Source organism: Ictidomys tridecemlineatus, chromosome 7 (assembly GCF_052094955.1).
Source record: "Ictidomys tridecemlineatus isolate mIctTri1 chromosome 7, mIctTri1.hap1, whole genome shotgun sequence".
Classification (NCBI taxonomy): domain Eukaryota; kingdom Metazoa; phylum Chordata; class Mammalia; order Rodentia; family Sciuridae; genus Ictidomys; species Ictidomys tridecemlineatus.
In genome coordinates, this window is record NC_135483.1 from 190365440 (window position 1) to 190383614 (window position 18175).

At 44.5% G+C, this 18175-nt stretch overlaps 1 protein-coding gene and 1 pseudogene across 17 annotated transcripts in view; one reads left to right on the top strand and one right to left on the bottom strand.

Annotated features, from left to right (window-relative positions):
- The window catches only part of Sp100 (SP100 nuclear antigen), a 98305-nt gene that overhangs the window by 35693 nt on the left and 44437 nt on the right, over positions 1–18175 (top strand). For all 17 annotated transcript variants that reach the window (XR_013424372.1, XM_040268131.2, XM_078018181.1 and 14 more), the window contains 6 exons: positions 914–976; positions 4242–4310; positions 7047–7196; positions 7636–7719; positions 12973–13119; positions 16205–16288. Coding sequence is in view for 16 of the 17 variants with exons in the window: in XM_040268131.2 (XP_040124065.2) it covers positions 914–976; positions 4242–4310; positions 7047–7196; positions 7636–7719; positions 12973–13119; positions 16205–16288 (597 nt within the window). In the remaining variant the exon portion in view is untranslated. The remainder of the gene's footprint in view (positions 1–913; positions 977–4241; positions 4311–7046; positions 7197–7635; positions 7720–12972; positions 13120–16204; positions 16289–18175) is intronic.
- On the bottom strand, positions 14490–15841 carry LOC101960672 (nucleosome assembly protein 1-like 1 pseudogene; annotated as a pseudogene).

Genomic DNA, 18175 nt, shown 5'->3' on the forward strand with positions numbered 1-18175 from the left:
CAGGGTGAAAATGTAAAAGCAGGGACCTATGGCTAGTTGATGTGTGTCCCTAGTTACCTTATATAATAAAGAACAGAATAATTTCTCTAGCAGGTCACCAAGGAGATTGAACACCCGGGCACCAATGGCAAGTCACTATTCTATTCATAATGGGACGGCCGGCAGGCTGGAGCTACAAGAGGAACAGTGTTACCTTCACTGCCCACTTCCCAGGGGCTTCGACCTCTTTCTGGATTGCAGACACCCCTTCTCTGGCCTTAGCACCCACATCTCCTGTGTTTGTTTCCAGCACTCCCAGTGCTTGGATGATCCAAGCCTAAAGTTCATGGCCAGGGTGGCAGTACTGCCCCCACCCGCAGCACAACCAGCTCAGCTGTCCTCAGGGGACATGCTGCCACCTCCTGATGGGCCCTGATGTCCCCTCCATCTGTCCCTATATCTTGTATACTCCTCTGGAAACTATTCATCCTGCCTGACCCTCTTCAGCCCAAGCCCCCCTTGTTTCTGGCCCTATCTTTAAAGCCATTGGGACTTCCCCTTTCATACACTGATCTCTCCAAGGTCCCAGGCTCTCTCAACAGTTCATTCCTACAGTTCAAACAGTTCAGAAAAGGCATTTCACTTCTATTATTTATTTTGAAATTTGCCTTGCTACCCTCTGAAGATTTTTTAGAGGAGTATCTCAGCTTACAGTGTATCCCCTCCCGCTGAGTATCTCCCTAGTGTGTGGGAAGCATAGACTCCTTTGTGGGAGTCTCCTCTGTTTTGTCCCAGGGTGGGAAGGTGAACTGTGTCATGTGGGATTCACTGAACTCTGCGTAACTGAGGGACTGGAAATTCTTAAATGTGTAATTTTGAGATGGTGTACCTGGTCCCTGCCGGAGATCTCTAATTGCCTTCTTTTCCTTCCCAGAGGTGAGAATGCTATATCCCCAAGAAGATAATGGAGAAGAGAGGCAGGAAAGGCTTGAACAAGGTAATTACACCTGGATAAAACATTTCTCATCTGCTCAAAAGAAAAGGAAACAAGGACATCGTGCAGTAGAGACTGTGAACCAGGGAAGAAATGTGGAAGGACCATGGGGATGGCAAGGAGGGGTGATTTGTATGGACCTCGTGTTAGTCGACTTTCTGTCACTGTGACAAAACACGTGAGAAAAATCAGCTTAAAGGAGGAAAGATTTATTGTGGTCCATGTTTTCAGAGGTTTCAGTCCACGGTGTCTTGACCCCATCATCGTGGGCCTGTAGTGAGGCAGAATATCATGGCAGAAGTGGGGCAAAGGTGCTCAACTCATGGCAGCCAGAAAGCAAAGAGAGACTAGGGGCACATTGTCCCAGTGGACTGACTTCCTTCCATTAGGCCCCACCTCTTAAAGTCTCCACTAGCTCCCATAAGGCCTTGGGGGATCATTACAATCCCAGCCCTAACTGGCCCCAGCAGGATGTCGGATGCTGGGAAATAGCATGACCAGAGACAGCCAGCCCAGCACCCACGAGGAGGGAACCAGAGCTCAGTGGGCCAGGAAAACAGATTTAAGGAGACTGACTACCAGGAAGTAATTGTGATTTAGGAAAGTCCCGCAGGAGAAGATTACTATGAAGCTGTGAAGGGCTAAGAAAAATGACCCATGGACAACATGAAGGAGAAGGACCCTTAGCAAAAGAAAAACAATGGTTCTACCTGTGCCTTCCACAGCACTCAACACCTGCGGGGTGGAAGTTCTCCTTACACCAACCAAACTCGAGTTCTCTGCAGACAGCCATGGGGTGTCCTATAGTTCACACAGCCCACAGGTGGAGGACCATGCTCCATAAGACCATCCCACTTGTCACTTGCAAGTTCCAGGGTGTGACCTCTGTTTCTGACCAACTGACTGTAAATTGGAGGCCTCACAACCCCTCCTTGGGTTGGATGGTTTGTTACTATGGATCACAGAACTCAGGGAAGTTTTTACTGATGTTCACCCATTTGTTGAAAGGGTACAACTCAGACAAACGGAAGAGATATACAGAGCACAGTAATGGAGAGGGGCAGAGAGCTCACGTGCCCAGCCTTGGCACCGCACTCTCCCAGCACGGCTGTGTTGGCCAATCCTCAAGTTCTCTGAACCCTGTCATGAGGGATCTTCTTTTTCCTTCTAGAAAACCCACGATACTGACAGGCACGAGGGATGAAATCATTGACCACTGATAGAAGTCAACTTTATCCCCTCTCCCCTCCCTGGAGGTCAGAGCCTTCAACCTTCCAAGCACTGTCAGTTCCTTCCATCCTTAGGAACATTCCAAAACTCACCTCTTTAGCATAAACTCAGGTGTCAACGAAAGGGACTGGTGGTGAATAACAAAAACGCTCTTTCCAACTTCATCACTTAGGACATGACAAGGGGTTCCGGGCGCTGTGGCCATCTGTTTCTCATTCTATCTCAGCGTCACCCTTCACGACGGCAGAAGGCCGGGCTGGTTTCAATACAGTGACTGCTGTCCAAGAGCAGGACTGTCCCGGGAGGAAAACAGACGTAGACACAGAGAGGAGGCGGCCAAGATGTGAAGAGCTTAGGGGCCTTGAGAAGGCAGGAAGAGGAGGGGCACTAGAGGACGAAGGGGGCAAAGGGCAATAATGAAAAATAGAAAGCTCCGTGTCCTTAGCCGCTCACCTCGAACGTCCACCCTCTGCTGTGATGATTAGTGCCCAGGCTGCATCGTGTTATTGTAATTAGGGCAAAGGCCCTGGCTCTGGGGGCCCCAAAGGACTAGGCTCAGTCACCCAACCCAAGATGTTGGTCAGAGAGAGGAGTGTGGTGAGGACAGGGAAAGGGCCGTAATCGGTGTGGCCTTGCTGGGCAGAGCAGGGAAGATCTCGTGAGGTGAGACCTGACTCCCAGGGGCTGGTAAGAACGTCGAGGTGTCAGAGCGGGGTTTAGGGGTTTGCGCTGCTGGAGAGCGTACAGAGCTGGTAAGGCCGCCCATCCTGGTCCTGGCCTGGTGGGTCGTCATATCAGGACTGGTTCTGTGGCTCTCTGAGGAAGTCATCCTTCTCAGGGGGACAATTCAGTTCCCATCCAAAGATGATTGCTGCTGCTTAGAGAGCAGCTGCCATTCTAGTCCAGGGTTCATTGCTCCTAGTTGGGGCAGGGGGCAGCCTCCTTGTGCCTACAAGACTCGCTATTTCTGGGAGGTTTAGGGCAATGACTGGAAAGTTCTAGGCCTGGCTCTGGCAGTAGAGAAGAGAATGTTGTAAAAGCCGGCAGTTGCCAATCTGTTAATTATAATGTCCTTTCAAGTTTTGAAAATACCTGAATTAGTCTTACCTTGGTGCCTTCAGCTGCAAAGAGAAAGGCCAGCTTTAGTTGAACACTCCTGAAATGATTGTCATGCTTGTATGCAGAGCTGAGCAGGAGGAGAGAGAGACAAAATGAAGGCACGGACGCCACCTTTTCATCCTGCTTTTAGTTACCTGTTGGGCATCTGCAAGTCCAAGAGAAGAGTCAGGGCTTTTAGCAAAAGCAGCCTCTAAGGTCCTGTTGTAATTAGAGATGGTCATCACTAAAAGGTTAGCCCTTGTTATAGAGGAGGAAATTGAAATCTAGAAGCCACATATGGAGTTTGCCCGGGGTCAAAGGAGCAAGGGAAAAGGATTCTTAGCCCCATGCTGCTGCCCGGGTTGTCTAATGAAAAAGGCAGAAACATGAAACCAAAGTACGGAAGAGATGCAGACAGAAAGATAAAGGAAACCGAGGATGTCGGGAGAGGGAGGAGTGAGGTAGATCAGTCGCTGATCCTCACTGGAGGTCACCAAGGAGGAGGCAGACCAGTCGCTGATCCCCACTGGAGGCCACCAAGGAGGAGGCAGACCAGTCGCTGATCCTCACTGGAGGCCACCAAGGAGGAGGCACAGGCTGTGCCAGGAGGCTGTGGTGTGGGACAGCGGGAACCAGGCGGCCAGGGCTTCTAGGAACTCAGGTAGGGCCAAGGGGCAGGCCAGCTGGGGACAAAAGCAGGCCATCTCCAGGTGCCAGAGTGCCTCACAGAGGACCCTAATGAGGGGGCCCAGTGAGACCCTCAGACAGGGCTGCAGCTGACCCAGACCCCACTCTTGAGACTGAAGTCAGGAGGGAACTTCCAGCTCCAGGTGAGTCTGGATTCACACTCTGAGGGGTCTCTACCATCTGCATTGTAAAGACAAAAAGGGCAAAACCCATCCTTCAGTTTCTGAGATCAACTTCCAATTTCTTCCCCTAGGAACGGGAGAGAACTCTTTTCTGCGAAGACTGACCTGGCCACAGCACTTAGATCCCTCGTCTTACAATGGTCTGTTGCTGTTGCCTCTTGTGGGACCCTTTGCTGTCTTACTCCATTCTGGAATGTTCTGTGAGGCTGCTTCCTTGCGTGACTGATTGCCCAGAACTTTCAACCTTTGCATCTGTAGCTTCTCCAAGTTTGGAAATTAAATAGCAGAGATCTTTAGTTAAAGGCCCTCGGGGTTGCCTGGGAGGGATTCTTCTTCCCTACCCCTTGCATGCACTTGCTGCCAGTCCTGGTGCCAGCTCTGGGTCTGGGCACTTGTCCCGAGCCCCTGGCTTCAGTTTCCTGCCTTGCTTAAATCTGTCTGGTGCCTTTGAGCGCATGTCCAGTGGGGGCCCGTGTTGTGCGGCTGGAGGGGTGCAATGAGCCTGCTTTTTCTGTGGGGAAAATGTCATCCCTCTTGGGTCCAACACATGAGACCATAGCACCAGGGTGCCTCTCACAGGACACCTTCGCTCACCATCCCTGGGGCTCAGACACCAGGTGGGTCTCTTGGAAAAACCATTTGGTACTTTAACAACTCTTGACCTTCCTGTAATCCAAAATGCTCTTAATAATATATCATCCAATTATTCAAAATAATATACATTTAAGATAGTAATTATGATGACTTTATTTTTTCTGATCAGTTACAATATGGCATATATTGATACAGGTAATATTTTATTTATCTTCTCAAATACTTTAAAATGATGTTTTATCACCCTCTTTCTCAGAGGAGAAAGAGTTGGTTTAAAGAGTTTGATTTTTCATGTGTAGCTTCACCCAACTAAGAATTGGGATTGAACTCTGCTATAAAATAGGGTCAGAGCAGGAATATTGGTGCTCTGCTGCCTGGGTTCGAATCCTGCCTCTGCAATCTTGGACAACAAACCTCCCCCTTTTATCACTTAGTAGTATATACCCTGTCGGGGTTGATGTATCTAAACAAGTTGTACCAATGAAAGCTTTCACAATCGTGCCTGGAACTTCATCTATGTTACATGACTTTGTCATCATTACTAATTTAATTACCATTGCTATTTGTACCTGCCTCCAGAGTCTAACCTTTTAATCATGACAATAATTTTTTTGAGGGGAGGGAGTGCCACTCAACCACTCAGCCACATCCCAGCTCTATCTTGTATTTTATTTAGACCTAGGGTCTCAATGAGTTGCTTAGCACCTCGCCATTGCTGAGGCTGTCTTTGAACTCTCAATCCTTCTGCCTCAGCCTCCCAAGCTGCTGGGATTACAGGTGTGTACCTCTGTGCCTGGCCAACCATGACAGTAAATTTTGATATACTCTCTATCTATATGTCTGACATGAATGTCTGTTGTGGATCTAATTATTTCTCAACCAGGAGAAATGATGAACAAAGCAATACCAACCTCAGAGCAGGAAATTAAACTGAGACTCCCCACCTCTAAAGTACACTCGTGTGTGAGGAATAACTTTTATGTCTTTATTCCATGACTCTTCTTTGGAAACGAGTCTCCAGGGAATGCCCATCAAGGAGGATGTTATTTAAGAAAAGATTTTTTAAATCAGAAATACATTGTTACAGAATACTTTCAGAGTGACTTTTAAAAGCATAATTATACTTTGAGAAATTACTTTTATTCAAAAAATTATTAAAAAAAAATACAACATGCATGTGCCAAGTTCTTAATTGTCCATCTACCAGTGCAGATAGTGGAAGCAGGAAGGAATGAATGGATGGAAAGGTGACTAATAACCAGCAGAGAAGGGATTTGGTAGGGGCAGTGAGCTTGTGGGAGAGACCAGTTAATTCTTCATGAATCTCCCTGTGGTGTGAGGCAACCCTACCTGGGGCTAGAATCTTAGAACCCCTCAGTGATGAGAACCAGATGAATATGAAGAGAATTTTCAACCTGAAACCCAAATGATGCCCAGACAGCACAATAAGTCATCCACGAGTGTGTCCACCAGTGAGCCAGGAGGACACTGCCTGCGGCATGCACAGGGGGATAAAGGCCGGGTCTCACGCCCACAACACGAAGAAGCAGTTCCTAGGAGCTTTGGATGGTGGCACAAAACATGCACCTGCTCTAAGTTCCACATTAACACGTCTGTAAAAACTTTTAAAATAATTTTTCCATGACCCACTTTGTTTAGAAAAAGAGCACTAAATGGAAAAAAAAAATGCAACTGCAAAAAAATACACTTGTCCACTCGCAGACTATCGAGGTTCCTGGAATCAGAATGGTGTGGGTCGTGGAAGTCAGCAATGGGCCAGGGAAGTTCACCAGGGGGAGGAGTTGTTCCCACCCCGGGTTGGTGTGCTTGGGTTTCATTCTTTGCCCTCCTGCTCCACTCTTCCCTCTACCTGTAGCTTCTGACCTCTGCTATTTATTTATTTATTGCCAACTCTCCTGGATTCCAGCGTGAGAGACATTAGAAAAAGTTTGCACAGTTGGAGGAAGCGTAGCCCCACCACGACACGGGGGAGCCGCTGAGTTGGTAGCTGCTCCTCCCCACGGCTCTCTCCACCTTCCACCACGCGGGCCAGCCTGGGTCCCGGCTTCTGCTCACCAGCCTAGAGTGGGCAACCTTCAGTCCCCTCCAGCCTCCTGTTGACGCCTCTGCTTGCTGCATCTTCCCTTTGGAGCGCTCAGCTCTTCTCTCAACTGGGTTAAATTCTCTCTGCCTCAAGATCTTCCAGTGACTTGTATTTTCCTATTTGATCCTGATTGATGCAAGGGGCGAATAAAATATCTATGAATTAAAATGTGGTTTAGGTACAGACCTACCCGAAAACGAACTCTCGGCGCACCCTTGCGAAGCAGAAGAGAGAAATGTGAATAAAAGAGAGCCGGCCCCAGACCCAAATGGTGCAGTAGGAAGCCACCAAGGAAATGAGCAAAGCCCTCGAGAGTCAGAGCCAGTAGGTAAGGCTGACTCACTTCCTTTGTGTGAGTGTGTGTGGGGTGGGGGGGCTAAGAGGCCCTAGAGAAATAAAAGGCAAAAGAAGGGCTGGGGTTGGGGCTCAGCAGTAGAGTGCTCGCCTAGCACATGCAAGGCCCTGAGTTCAATCCATCAGCACCACATAAAATAAATAAATAAATAAATAAAATAAAGGTATTGCATCCAACTGCAACTAAAAAATAAATATATATATTTTTATAAAGGCAAAAGAAGTCAGAGAGGGGTTGGCCACAGAATCAGTGAAGCACAGACACCTTCACAACTAAAGGTGGCAATAAATGCAAACAGGGCTACAGAGAGAAATGTGGGAAGGAAGGAGAGACAGAGCGAAATAGAACAAAATGCACACAGAGCACAGCGAAGTTCTACTGGGTCTCAACCAGGGTCTTTTTTAAACTTCAGAGTCCCGTCAACACACGGCTGCCCACGTGGACGGTGGAGAGGCGAGCGTGGGGACGCCCAGCCCGTTGCCCCACTGTGTAGAAAGTAAGTGTCACTTACCTTACCCTGTTGTTTTTCCCCAGATCCTCCATGTTTGTGGGGTTATCAGTTGCCTTTTTAACCACCTTAATCATTTTAAAGCTGATTTACATCATATGTTTATATTTATATATATTTATTATGTACAATGTGTAATAATATATATTTTGTATGATTTATAGGTATTATGTACAATATGATGAAAACATATACATATTAGATACAATCATAGATAGAAATGACTAATTGAGCTAAAATTGACATGTTTTATTTTACGTATTTATAATTTTTATGGTGAGAACACTTAAAATCCATGACCTCAGCAATTTTAAGAATACAATACTATTATCAACTATAGTCACCATGTTATACAGTAGATCTCTTGAACTTATTCCTCCTAATAGAAATCTTATATCCCACATCTTCTCTAACCCCTTCCTCTCTCCCAGCAGCTGCTGATAGATACCATTACCCCCTCTGCTTCTATGATCATGATTAATACTTTCACACTCCACATATAAGTGAGATCATGCCATGGGACTTTTTCTGTGTCTGGCTTATTTCACTTAACATGTTACTTTCCTGGTTCACTCATGTTGTTGTGAATGACAGGATTTTTTTCTTCTTTTCTAAGGCAGGTATTTTGCATGTATATTCCATTTTCATGGTCTGCTGTTAGGTATTTAGGTTGATTTCAGATTTGTCAATAATGCTGTGTAATAAGCGTGGGAGTTTAGATATCTCTTTGACACACTGATTTTAATTCCTTTGGATATGTACCCAGTGGGGAGATTGTCAGATGGTATGGTAGCTCTTCTTGAATTTTTTGTGGAACCTCCATTCAGTTTCCCATAAGGTATACTAATTTACATTCCCGGCAACAATGTGCAAAGATTCCCTTCTCTCTCCTTTCACACCAACGCTCGCTATCTTTTGTCTTTTTGATAATAACCATTCTGACAGGTATGAGTTGATATTTCATTGTGGTTTTATTTGTAATTCCCTGATGAACTGTGATGTTCACCTTTGCATACACTTACTGGCCATTTGTAAATCTGTGTTGGGTAGACGTGGTACACGTGGGCATTCTTTTCTTGTTCCTGATCTTAAAAGGAAACCTTCCAACTTTTCACTGTCTGATGCTTGCTGTGTTTGTCCTGTGTGGCCTTTATTTACAACAATGGTATAACTTCCATTTTGATCATGAATTCGGTCTCCTTATTTGTTATGGTGTGTCTTGGTGTAGTTTGGTTTGGATTGAGTCTGATTGGAGTCCTTTGACTTTCCTATACCTGGAAATTTGTATCTTTTCCAAAATTGGGAACATATTCTGCTATTATTTCTTCAAATAAGATTTCTACCTCTTTGTTTTTCTCTGCTCCTCTACAGACCACTATGACTCTAAAATTTACTCTTTTGAAATGTCTCAAAAAGCTGTAAGTTTTCCTCACTCCTTTTAATTTTTCTCCTCTGCCTATGTGTGGTCAAGTAACCTGTTTTCAAATTCACAGATTATTTCTTTGGCTTGATCAATTCTGCTGTTGACTTTCAGTTGCATTTTTTTATTGCATTCATTGTATTTTCTTTTTTTATTTATTTTTTACTTATAAGAGGACATATTATCTTTATTTTGTCTTTTTATGTGGTGCTGAGTATCAAACCCAGTGCCTCATGCATGATAGGCAAGCGCTCTATCTCTGAGCCACAACCCAAGCCCCTTAATTCATTATATTTTCAGCATCAGAATTTCTGTTTTAGTTGTTTTTCTATCGTTTTTGTTTTGTTTTGTATTATAATTTCAACCTCTGTTAAAATTCTCACTTTGGTCAATTATTGTCTTCCTGTCTGTACATTTGAGGAAGTGGGGGCTGGAACCAGTCCCCGAAAACTGGTGTTGTCCTAGAAAGCCTTTGCCAGTCTGCTGAGCCAGAGATCGGTGGCAGGCCATCTGGTGTGGTCCAAGGACAGGCTTGCTGGCCCAGTGCCTAGGACAGCGAGTGGGTCGTCCTGTGCCAGGGTGGACCTTGACTCAGAGATCGCAGAGCTCTTGGGGGACTAGGGTGGAAGCCAGGAGCCTGGTACCACTGGGCTGTCCAGGTGCTGGGGTGGGCCTTTGTCTTGATGCCCTGGGGCTGATCTGGAATGGACCTGGTCTGAAGTGTGGGACTGCTGAGGCTGACCCCGTATGGAGTCACCTGGGACCAAATTCACAGGACTGGTCATGATCCTGGGACTGTGGGACTCAGCCTGGGGTTGGGCAGGCTTGAAGGCTCAGACCACAGGAACGGGCTGGAATCTGCAGTCATCTGGGCCTGCTCAGCACTGAGTTTTGCTGGGCAAGACCCAGTGTTGGAATATAAGACAAAGTCTGGTTCTTAATTTTTTTGCCTCACCTAGATGCTGTGATCTCTCACCTGGTTCCCACCGCTCTTGTGAAGGTTTTTTCGCACACACAGTTGTTCAGATTGGTGTTTCTGTGGGGGGATGAACAATGGAGAGTCCTATTCCACCAACTTGCTCTGCCCTCCCCAATTTTCTAATTATGTCTTCACTTTTCTGTGAGAGCAACAATTCTGCTTGGTGGTCCCACTAACCGCCTGCCCTCCCGCCCAGACGAGGCCTTTGTGCACACCCTCTGGTGGTTTTCAAGAGCTGTGAAAGGCAAGGGAGAGAGGGCTGTCTGTGCTCTTTCATGGAGGTGGTGTGTGTCCTTGGGTAGAGAAAACAAGGAGCGAACGTATGGGAAAGGTCAACTAAAGATCAGTAAATAACATAGGACATGAATGAGGCAGATTTTGGATAAATTGACATGGAATCCAAACATTTCCATGTCACATGGTCGATTAAAACAAATATGCTGCAACTTATTTCAAAGGTTAAATGGAAGCGTGGAAATCATGCATAACGTTTCCTATAATATTTGCAAGGAAGGAAGCCCAGGCAGGGGAAGGCCCTCAGGAGGAAACCACAGGTGGAAGAACTTCAGTGGGCGTGGCACTGGAGACTTTGGTGAGGACTGGAGAGGTTGAAGTGAGCTAGTAGAGAAAGACTAAAAGTGACATACGAGAGTTAGGAGTCACACTGATAATTAAATTTAAAAAGCAGATGAGGAGCAGGTAAAAACGTAACAGATGGATCAGCAGGGGACAGCAGGGCCGAGGCCAGGTACAGCAGGGGGAACCCCAGGCACAGAGTGTAAGGAGATCTCCCTCTGAGCACCTGGGCCTCAGGGTTCCTTCTCTCCGCGTCCACAGTACCACCTCTGCCTCACCTAGTCCTGGGGTGTGTGTGTGTGTGTGTGTGTGTGTGTGTGTGTGTGTGTGTTTCTTATTTTTTAAAGAAAAAAACATAGAGAATAAGAGTAGAAAGATGCAAAGGATCGAGAAGTATCAAGAAATAGGACAAAAATATGGGGGTGGGACATGAAAAGTCGTGTAGAAAACGAGTTAAAACGCAGTGGGTGAAAAACTAGTAGAGAGGGGCTGTGTCCAACAAGGGACAGAGGACAAATCAAGACACTGTTTGATCTGAGGATAAAAGGCACAACCCTGAGAAGGGTAAGGTGTCCTTTACCAAAATGTCCCATTTTTCTCCTTCCCTCGGGCATCCTGCCTCTCCAAGGCTCAGTCACCATGTAGATTCTCTTGATTCCTAAACACACATTTCCTACCCAGACCTGTTGTTTGTCTCATTTTTCAAAGTGTCTGAAAATCTTCAAAGATCTGAAGGATTTTTCTATTTTTGAGGTTGTCACCATTATCTATGGCAGTGTAATGTGCAAACCACCCCAGACTTACTGGTGTAAAGCAGCCACCACTGTATTTACCACTTCCTTCAATTCTGATTTTAAATATCTCCAATGGTTCCTTTTCTCTGCATCCTCAGCACGATCATCCCGATCTGGATCCCTCTGGCTCTCAGAACAGGAGGAGCAGTGTTTTTGCTTTGTTTGCTTTGTTTTGGGTTTGTTTTGGTTTGGTTTGGTTTGGGTTGGGTTTGGGTTTGGGTTGGGTTTGGGTTTGGGTTTGGTTTGGTTTGGTTTGGTTTGGTTTGGTTTGGTTTGGTTTGGTTTGGGTTAGGGTTTGGTTTGGTTTGGTTTTGGTTTGGTTTGTTTTGGTTTTGGTTTGGTTTGGTTTTGTCTCTACAACCTTGCTCCCCTCAAATGCATTGTCCGAACTTACACTAAAAATGGAACTTTCAAAAATGCAAACCAGTTCCCATGGCTCTCCTGTTTAGAACCCAGTGCCTTCCTGTGGTCCTGAATTAGGTCAGTGCTGCCTGGTGTGACACATCCTGAAAGAGGCCTGTGTGCTGCCTACCCCCTTCACCTGCCTCTAACCCTCTAATGCCTCCCTCACCAAACTTTCTTCAGTTACTTGAATTTGCCAAGTTCTTTCTCTTACATATCTGCCTTTACATGTGCTTTTAGAAAACAGTTTGGTGTCATCTGTTAAAGTTGGAAATATGCACTCTAGAATTCAAACTGCATTTCTCAGCAGAAACTACCAGAAATGTATACTGTGTTCATCAAAAGACAATGTCCACAGCAGGATTCATAAAGCCAGACACTTGAAATAGCACAAAAGGAGAAACACATGTCAGCTTGTTTCTATGGTGGAATACGATACCATGTGCAACAAGAATAATTATATAATTATACAAAAATGAATATGGATGATTCTCACAAACATGTTATATAAATATGTAACATGTATATATATAAATATGCACACACATACACATATATAGATGAATTTGGGGCTATTTGGCTTCTTCAGGGATATATATGAGAGAGTGAGTAAGAAGAGCATGATTCTGTTTATATAAAATTAAATTACTTAAGAGGCAAAACTAATGGGAGTATTGGAAATCAGGAAGGCTGTTGACTTTGAGAAAGATGGTGGGGGCAATTAGTGGGAGATGTCCTAAGGGGCTTCTGGGGTGTTAGCCTTCTGTGTCTTGTCCAAAGAGACATACTTCGTAATCATTCAAAACCCACTAATATATGTACTGCAATTATAATTTTTATTTTTTATAAAGGTAAAAAAATGTTATTTACCCCCCCAAAAAATGGGGAAAAAATAGGTTAAAAACAAAACACCATCAAAGAGAGGTACAAAGGGAGGGACAGAACTAAGCAGCAGGAAATAGAGGACGGGCATCTCAACCATGCAGTTTCAGAAAGAGATTGTTATCAATGGCATGTTTGTCAATGGGGGAGGAGAAGGAAAATTCTTTATTCATTACAATTTGGCCCAGGAGCAGAGCTCTCCAGCCATGGAATCCACATGACTTCCTGTTCTGTGCGTCTGGTGGATATAAAGAAGGAAAAGCCATTTTTTCCCACGCAAGTGAAGCCAGGATCCCAAACCAGGACCAACCATTACCAGCCATCCGAAGTAATAGGTAAGGCTGACTGAAAGGATCTGTGACTGTTTCCAGGGAACAGGTTCCCAGGTAAAGGGCTCCGCAGTCATGAAGGCAGTCCGGGTAGCCTCTGGAGCAGGCCAGCACCTGGGTAAGCTGAAGCAAGTTAGCTTAACAGAGGTCCTTAGGGTCTGGGAAAATACTGGCAGAAATGGTGGTAATAATGAGAACTGATGTCAGAGGGATTGTTTCTTTTCTTTTTTCTATTCTTTTCTTTTTGAAAACTAAAATTGCATTTGACATTTTTATTTTAAACTGCAAAAATAAAAACCAAGAAAACAAACAACAAAAACTTGAAATAGGCTCATCGAATGTTATAAATTCATCCTTTTTGGGAAAGCAGAAGGTAGACCCTACCACAAAGAAAAGATACTTAGTTAATGGAGGTTAAGTTTACAAGTACACTTCTATCAGGTTAATAACCAATTGTTTTATTCACCTTACTGGGGTAACCAATAACCATATTATGAGTCAGACTTCCTTATAATTGACTATATCCCATTAATACTAACATTTATCGGGTTTGGTCTGACTGCAAATTCTTAACCATGTTAGTTATGGAGTATTTTTTCCCCTCAAATGATGAGTTATGTTAGTAAAAAAAATCACTGCATTTCTATAATAAATAAGCTAAAAGCACAACTATGCAAGCAGACTTAAACTCACTCTACTACCAATTGAAAACTACTTTTGTTTTTCAAAAAAAAAAAATTAGCAAACAAAAACATTTAGTTTGGGGGCTGGGGTCGTGGCTCAGTGGTAGAGCACTCGCCTAACATGTGTGAGACACTGGGTTCGATCCTCAACACTACATAAAAATAAATAAGTAAAATAAAAGTATAAAAAACATTAGTTCAGTTTAACAGTTGTTAATTTTTATAGTTGTACTCCAATAACTACATGATAGAATCAAACTACAGCAATGAATGAACATGCATGAGAGAATTTGTGCATTCAACAGAAAAACCATAGTTAAAATGCTAGGGAGAACAAATCTGTCTTGAAAATTTCAATTCCTTTCTTTAAAAAAAAAAATTACTGAATCTACCAAAAAAATACAAAATCCTCAAGGCCACGTACATCCTGCCTCACTGTTGCTTGAATTCTGCTGGGTTTTGATCCTTCAAGTCATAGTCTGGATCATTTTCTTCATTTCCTTCCTCTTCCCTTCCCTATGTTAAATTTCAAAATGCATCCATGAAGTAGGTACATGGTAGGAAAAATTGGCTCATAATGTAGGGAAAATTTAATACACGTTATTCTATGGGTCAACAGATTTTCATGATTAGAGAGTTTGCTGATAATACAACTTAATTTGAACACTTTTATTAAGAAAAATTTCCCAACACAATCCGAGACATGCAGACAGCTTTTATCAAAAAGATTTACTGCAGCCAACGTTGAAAAAGCTTACTGCAGCATTTGACTTCTTCAGAGAGCTGATAATTCTCATCTGCTTCTTCACCTTCTTCTTCTCCTCCTCCTCCTCCTCCTCCTCCTCCTTCTTCTTCTTCAATAGCTTCTTCAGTGAAGCAGAACACTGATCTTGGGATTATATGCTCACATAAAAAGTGACCAGTTTCAAAGTCTGCAGCAAGAATAGCTTCGACATCATCATCCAGCTCTCCACTGTCAGGAACTTCAGGAGGGGCAAAAAAAGTAAAGAAAGAATCACTATTTTAGTCACACTATGAACTGTCCCATGTCCTTATGTTTCTGCTTCTTAATAGTTTTCAAAGTGACATTCTTTCCTTTTCATTCCCATCTATCTAGAACCCTGTACAACCCATAACTTCTGGACCTTCAAAAGAAAAGGGATCAGAATTGTCTGACTCTGGCCTCATCCTAGATGTCTTTGTGAACACGTCATTTGTGAAATATTCATTGAGTTCAAAGTGAAATTCTAAGATAAAACTCATAGGCTGGCTGGCCTCTGAGAACTTCACTTTAATGTCTTTCAAGTGTTTCAGAATAGGTACATCAGGTGCCTGAACCAGGTCACTGAGCAAGTCAGCATTCTTAAAAAAACAGTCAAACAAAATTCAGGAATTCCTTTGGGGTCTTCTTTTTCTTCATCTTTTTTCTTGTCGTCTCTCTTGGCCTTTTCTTTCAGCTCCTCTGAAATTTCCTCTTCTTCATCTGGTTTCCATTCCCATTCTTCTTCTGGAGGTTCATAAATTCCATTCATGATCTCAAATCACTTAGCAAATAGAGGCTGACAGAGAACAGCATCTTCCCTTCAAGATCATGAACTTCCTCATGGAATTTGGCTTCCATCTGCGCACATTTAACTTGAGGGTCTGAGAGGATTCACTCCTCTCTTAACCACCCTAGGCCACCTTTCAATGTACCCGGTTGGTGTTTCTACCCGACCCTCGAGTCTTTCTTGAAGAGCTGCAAGAATCTGAGGATTTTGTATCATCTGAACCAAGTCAGCTGGTGCACTTTGATTTTTGTTTCTTCTCCAGTTTCTTCTACTTCGTCAACATCATCCAAACCATGATCAAGTTCAGAATGTTCTTTGTTGTCAGTGTCTGCCATGTTGGAGGGACTTCAAGTGGGCAGCTAGTCTGGGGAGCCGGGCACTGCCCAGGCAATACCTGGGGAGGCAGCAGAGACATGGAGCTGTGGCCAGTGCCGAGGGCAGAGGCTCTCCCTCCCTGAAGAAGGAGGAAAAGGAAAGCAGTAGGAACTAAAGACGAGAGGGGAAAAATGGGGAACCAGGATATTCTCAAGAGGAGATGGAGAAAGAACAGATCAAGACAAAGAGTTACAAAGAGGAGCCATTGCCAGAAACAGAGGCAGAAGCCGGGGTGGTGGCCAGAGCCCAGAGGAAAGGGAAGAGGTGGAGCAGAGGTGGAGGTCAGAGGGTCCTGGCTGGGAAAAGCTGCCTCAGGTGTCGGTTTTGTCGTTTGGGTTAGCCCTGGAATAACCCCCAGGCCACACACATGCAGAGAGCCCCTAGTTCCCAGGTCTTCCTCGTGCTCTTGTTGTGGGGCGCCTGGCTGTGTGGGCTGCTGCTGGGCTCCCCGAGACTCTGAAGGGATTTTGGTCCTTTGTGCAGTCATCAGCAGTGAGGACTCGGACGACCCCAGCGACACAGAGGAGCCTGTAGCAATCTCCAACTCAGCACGGAGGAGCCATCCTGGTAAGGAAAGCTGGGACAGCAGGCTGGGACAGCAGACTGGGACAGCGGGCTGGGAGAGCAGGCTGGGACAGTGGGCTGGGAGAGCACGCTGGGACAGTGGGCTGGGACAGTGGGCTGGGACAGTGGGCTGGGACAGTGGGCTGGGAGAGCAGGCTGGGACAGCAGGCTGGGACAGCGGGCTGGGACAGTGGGCTGGGAGAGCAGGCTGGGACAGTGGGCTAGAACAGTGGGCTGGGACAGCAGGCTGGGATAGCAGGCTGGGACAGTGGGCTGGGAGAGCAGGCTGGGACAGCGGACTGGGAGAGCAGGCTGGGACAGTGGGCTGGGAGAGCAGGCTGGGACAGTGGGCTGGGACAGTGGGCTGGGACAGCAGGCTGGGATAGCAGGCTGAGAGAGCAGGCTGGGCTGCAGGAATTGGAGCTACTGTTCTCTGATGTCCTTTATTCTGAACCTATTCTATATGATGGCTCCAGTTTATCCTGAGACTCCCAAGTCTGCATTGATTTGATCCTTTGGGGAAATGTGTGGACCCAGAAATCATCATGTATTTATTTTTGATGATTGAAATTGTGAATAGATGGATTCTATTTATCAATATAAATTTATGCATTGATTATACAGTAGAAATAGGCTATCAAAGTAACGATTTAGAAACTAATTGCTATGAACACAAAGTTTTAGACTTATCCAGTGATTTCTATACAGAACAGAAAGCTAAATATTCCTTTATTAGAAGTTTATGCTGCCATTAAATATTCCTTTATTAAAAGTTTATATTGTCATCTGACCACAAACAAAATACAATTCATTCAACTCTCTAATGTTAGCAGAAATAAAGTCTTGAAATAATGTATTATGAAACCTAAAGTGTTGTTTTTGACAAAATTCTGAAGCAAGCCATGGCATTTGTAGTGATTTTTCAAGAGAACTTTTCAAATAATATACTATTTTTTTCTCTACAACAACCTTAAAGGGTAAGCAGGATAGGCACTGACATCTTTGTTTCTCAGAAGAGACAATACAATCCTAGAAATGTGCTAAGTTCTTCTCCAGAGTCTCATGGGGAATTGAAGGAGAAACAAGACTAGGATCCTGGATTTGGAGTTATGTCCTTATAAAATACAAGATTAATGTGATTATCAAGATGTTGTATTATCTCAGTCATACCTGCGGTATGAGTTTTAAGATGTACAACTCTGTAGTGGCCAAGTATAGTATTGCACACCTGTAGTTCCAACTGCTTGGGAGACTCGTGGGAAGGTCACGAGTTTGAAGCCAGCCTCTGCAACTTAGTGAGGCCCTATCTCAAAATAAAAATTTTAAAAAGAGCTGAGGATATAGCTCAGTACCCTGGGTTCAATCCTCAGTACAAAACAAATAAACAAACAAACAAAAAAACAACTCTGTAGCGCACAAATTGGTGATTTGTTTTCCTTTTAAATCTTCTAGATCCAGAGTATTTTGGAAACATGCCTCTTTAGGGAAACCATACTGGAAAAAGAGCAAATTAAAATTTTACCTGGTCTTGAGGTCACAAAAGAGCAATATTTTAAATCATATGTTCTTTGCAATTGCTCCCAATAGCTTCTAAAGAAAAATGTGAATTTGCTTCAGCAGACTGTACATCTCTGACTCTTATCCTGGTGTAGACAAACTGCTCCAAAAAGTAGTTCCCAGATATGTCTAGGACTCACACCCAAGGGAGTATTATTTCTCGATCTTGTAAATGGGGCGTGGGGGACAAGGAGCCTTGTCATCCTCAACGTAAGACATTCAAGGCCTCCCTCCACGGAGATCAGGCAGAGAAGATGGAAACACGGAATGGCCATCGGAGGGGAAAAGTAAAAGGGAGAGGTGTAGGAAGAAAGGCCAAGCCACGCAAAGACG